We start from the raw sequence: 3733 nt of genomic DNA, 5'->3' as shown, positions 1-3733 counted from the left end.
TCAACACAATCTCCCTTTTCTTTCTTAATATATGAAAACTTCTTTCCTTCATCTTTTTTAATTTTTGAATATAATTGTCCCAAATTAGTTGGGTTAGGTGGAAATGATTTCTATGAAAAAATATATATTTTTATATATTCTGATATGAAACATAGCCAAATCCCACATTCCATCAAATACAAGAAAAGAGGGAAAGAGTTCAAAAGAAGAAGAAGAAGAAGAACAATCACAGAGGTTCACATATCCTTTCTCAGGTTGACTTAAAAGACATATATAAAAGCTGCTAAGGCAGCTTGGATTACAACTCACACAACCTCAAAATCCTCACATTACATTTCAATATCTAAAAATGTCAGAAACAAAACCCATACCATTAAGCCTATAATAACTTAGTTAGAATACAAACCCAAGCTAATTTCATCTGATTAGTAATACCCTACCCATTAAACTCAAAAATAAAACCCTAAAATTATTGCCAAAGAAAAGGGTGAACACTTCAAGTTGATACTTCTAAGACTACCCATTATTCAAACTCTCAAACTCAAAACTAAAACAAAACCCATTTCAAACTAACCTTTATACTTTATAGCCTACAAAAGGAAAGCTTATTATTTCAAACTGAGATGTCACGAAGTGCAAAGAAGAAGAATAGCTCTAAATCAGGAGGAGAAAAGAAGGAGATGGGTGACCTTGGTGATGACCAGTTTGGAGCTACTCTTCTCTTCTTTGGAGCAGGTGGGCATGATAGAATATCTGGTATCCGAAATCTCTGACCTTTAGGGGTTGAGCATCCACTCATGTCATTGCTGTTATTGTCTCTGTCTCTATCTGCCTTCTTCAATGTTTCATCAAAATTTGTGGTGGCTGAGCTTGAACTGCTACAAGCTAACTCCACTGATTGCCTCTTGCACTGACTTCTACTACTTCTACTTCTACTTCTTCTTCCTCTTCTTCTTCTACTACCAGTTGGAGCCATTTGAGAAAGAAACCTCGACTCACTTTGGTCAAAGTCACTTTTGAAAAACCCTTTTGTGTACTTCAAAAGCCACTAATTTTGACAGCTTTTCTGAAGAAGAAAAAAGAGAGCCGTTAGAACTTAAGGGTGGAGATGCACTCTTCTTGGCTAGAAACTTCACCAAACGATCCACAACTGAATTTCTCACCTATATGAGACCTTGGAAAGCTATAATCTCTATCCAAAAAAAAAAAAAACCCATTTAAGAGAGAGAAATCCTGGCAAAAGCCATTAAAATCATGGCCATAGAAGACTAAATTCTCCTCTCATGAACCACCAAACCTTATAAATTAAAACCCAGTTCACTCTGAAGCTTTGGAAAACCCTCATAAAACCCTAAAAGAAAAACTCTAGAGAGAGAGAGAGAGAGAGAAACTAAGAACTTGATCAATAAAAGCGTGCAAACAAAATGACAGAAAAGTTTTGTCGATCTTACCTTCTTTTATTCTTCTTCTTTATCTGTTGGTGGCAAAAAGATTCTAAATCTGACGGTTGTAAACACATGTGGGCTTAAGTAATAATAAGGGAAAGATAATAATTACTAAAACTATGCTTATCGGGGAGGCTGCCCCCTGCCCGCTGCCCGTGGATGTAATTGAAATATAAGAGCGGGCCGGGCAAAAGGGCAATATACCGTGATGGAAGGTGACGGTGATCAGTTGCAGAGCGCCGACTGTCCTTCGAATTTTAATTTTTCTTCTGCCTTTTGGGTCTATTTTGCTTATGTGGGTCAGGATTCTTAATGTGACACGTAGTCCTTAAGATATTTGCCGTTGGATCTTCTTTGGATTCTTTTGGTGGGGATCCCGAGGACCGTCGTCCTATGTTTTGTTTTGATTGATCTAATATCAGTGTAATAGTTACTATCCGTACGTACGTGTTTAGACTTTAGTGTTCCTTTGTTTGGTGATCGTTTGATACTTTGAATGGAATGGAATCCTGCACCAAAAGGGTAGAGAGGGGGCTACCGGTCACGTTTGTATAAAGGGTACATATGGTCATGGTCGGATCCGGCTCCTCTCCATACTCCATAGAGCCTAGGGATTAGAAAATGATCCTAAGGTGCGAGGAGATGGGCCACATCCCTAGTATCCCAACCTTAGGATCACTCACTTTGGTCTTTGGAGAGAAATCTTATCCCACATGACCCATATCAGTTGGTTAATAGGATCTAGGCCAAGATTTCTAACTCTGAGGATATGTTAGGGTTAAAAATCTTTAGCCTTGAAACTGGTCAGGTTGGACTAGAGTTGAGGCTTTAGCTTTAGCCTAGTCTAGCTTGACCTTGATTTTTATATAAACCCTTATTTTTATATAAATAAGGACACCATGATGAGCTTATGACTCTTAACCACAATTTATATAATGAGATGATCATTGTGATGATTAATGAATATAAATCCTTATCAATATATTTTAATTGTGTGTATCTATTGCTTTTTTTAATTTTTTTTAATTTTTATGCATAGAATACAAGTGGCAAAAAATAGGGCCAATCTAAGTCTATCAAGCCCAATTAGACCCAACTCGCCCAATCAAGGTCAATCAAGGCTGGGATGGGTTGAGCCCAACAAGGTTGGGCATGGGCTGAGGTAACAAGACTCAAGATTGGGCTAGGGTTTAAAAAAATCCGGTCCTATTTCAGACCTAGTCACAAGGATGTAAAGGGATAGTCAAATGTCGAATGCAATTCGCATCGGTATTTGTTTGGGGTATCCATATTTGATAAGAAGGTATTCATATTCGAATTTGGAGAATCGGTACATAATGTATCAAATTTGGATAGATATCAATAAAATAAAAAAGTAGCTAATGATCTTGAAGGTTCTTGAAGATTCGACAAGTTCTAGAAAATGAGGAAAAAAACCAAGAAAACTGAGAGATATGAATTGAGGGCAAAGCGTATCTACTAGGGGAGGAAGGTTTGGGTTACACAGGGATGTAAACGTATGTATAGTTGAAACTTGATTCAATTCTTTTTGAGTGGAAAAAACTTGATTCAATTCTTTTTGGGTGGAAAAAACTTGATTCAATTCTTTTTTGGTGGAAAAACTTGATTCAATTCACATAGTATCTATTAAGAGTATCCATATCCAGTCAGGGTATATCCAAATCCAATCACATCTAATCCATATTTGATCCATTTATCCCTTTACTAGGGAGGAGAGAGAATGTCAAATGTGATCATCATTTTTCTAGAAAAAATTATCAAGTTTTTATGGTCAAGAGCAAAAATATTAAAAACATGTTGATGAGGGATTGCCAATATTGGATGTTTAGGGCATGCAATGATATATGTCTTTATTTCGAATGATTTTGTAAACTGATAATTCCCTTTAAACCTTGTCCTTGCACGTGGAGCTCACACATCACTGAGGGAGAAGAAATGTGATACCACGTTCACTACTGTTTTAACTAAAAGCTCGAACTACCAAGGAAAGATAACATCAATATACATCAACAACTCTAATTCTAATTAACATTGATTTTGAGAATTATATATGGATCAACCATGAATACATATATTAATTTTAGTTCACATTTCTCATTCTTTTAGCCAAAGTATAGAAGATTAATAGGGTGAGAGAACGCTACCAATAGTCCATGTATACACCACTGCCTGTGGTCAATGGGAGGGCATGTATACACCACCGCCTGTGGCCAATAGGAGGGCATGTGTGAGCATCTTCAACATGGGGCAGTGTGATCTTTTTGCAT

General features: G+C 36.8%; 1 protein-coding gene across 1 annotated transcript; it reads right to left on the bottom strand.

Annotated features, from left to right (window-relative positions):
• Positions 1–613: 613 nt before the first annotated feature.
• On the bottom strand, positions 614–976 carry LOC122078111 (cyclin-dependent protein kinase inhibitor SMR9-like). The gene has a single exon (XM_042643973.1). The coding sequence runs from the start codon at positions 974–976 to the stop codon at positions 614–616; it is 363 nt and encodes a 120-aa protein (XP_042499907.1).
• Between the last annotated feature and the right edge of the window lie 2757 nt (positions 977–3733).

Source organism: Macadamia integrifolia, chromosome 5 (assembly GCF_013358625.1).
Source record: "Macadamia integrifolia cultivar HAES 741 chromosome 5, SCU_Mint_v3, whole genome shotgun sequence".
Classification (NCBI taxonomy): Eukaryota; Viridiplantae; Streptophyta; class Magnoliopsida; order Proteales; family Proteaceae; genus Macadamia; species Macadamia integrifolia.
Note: the sequence above shows the minus strand (reverse complement) of the source record. Positions and strands in the feature narration are given on the sequence as shown.

Coding starts and splice junctions, on each gene's coding strand:
- LOC122078111 (XM_042643973.1), bottom strand. CDS start 976: ATGGCTCCAACTGGTAGTAGAAGAAGAAGAGGAAGAAGAAGTAGAAGT.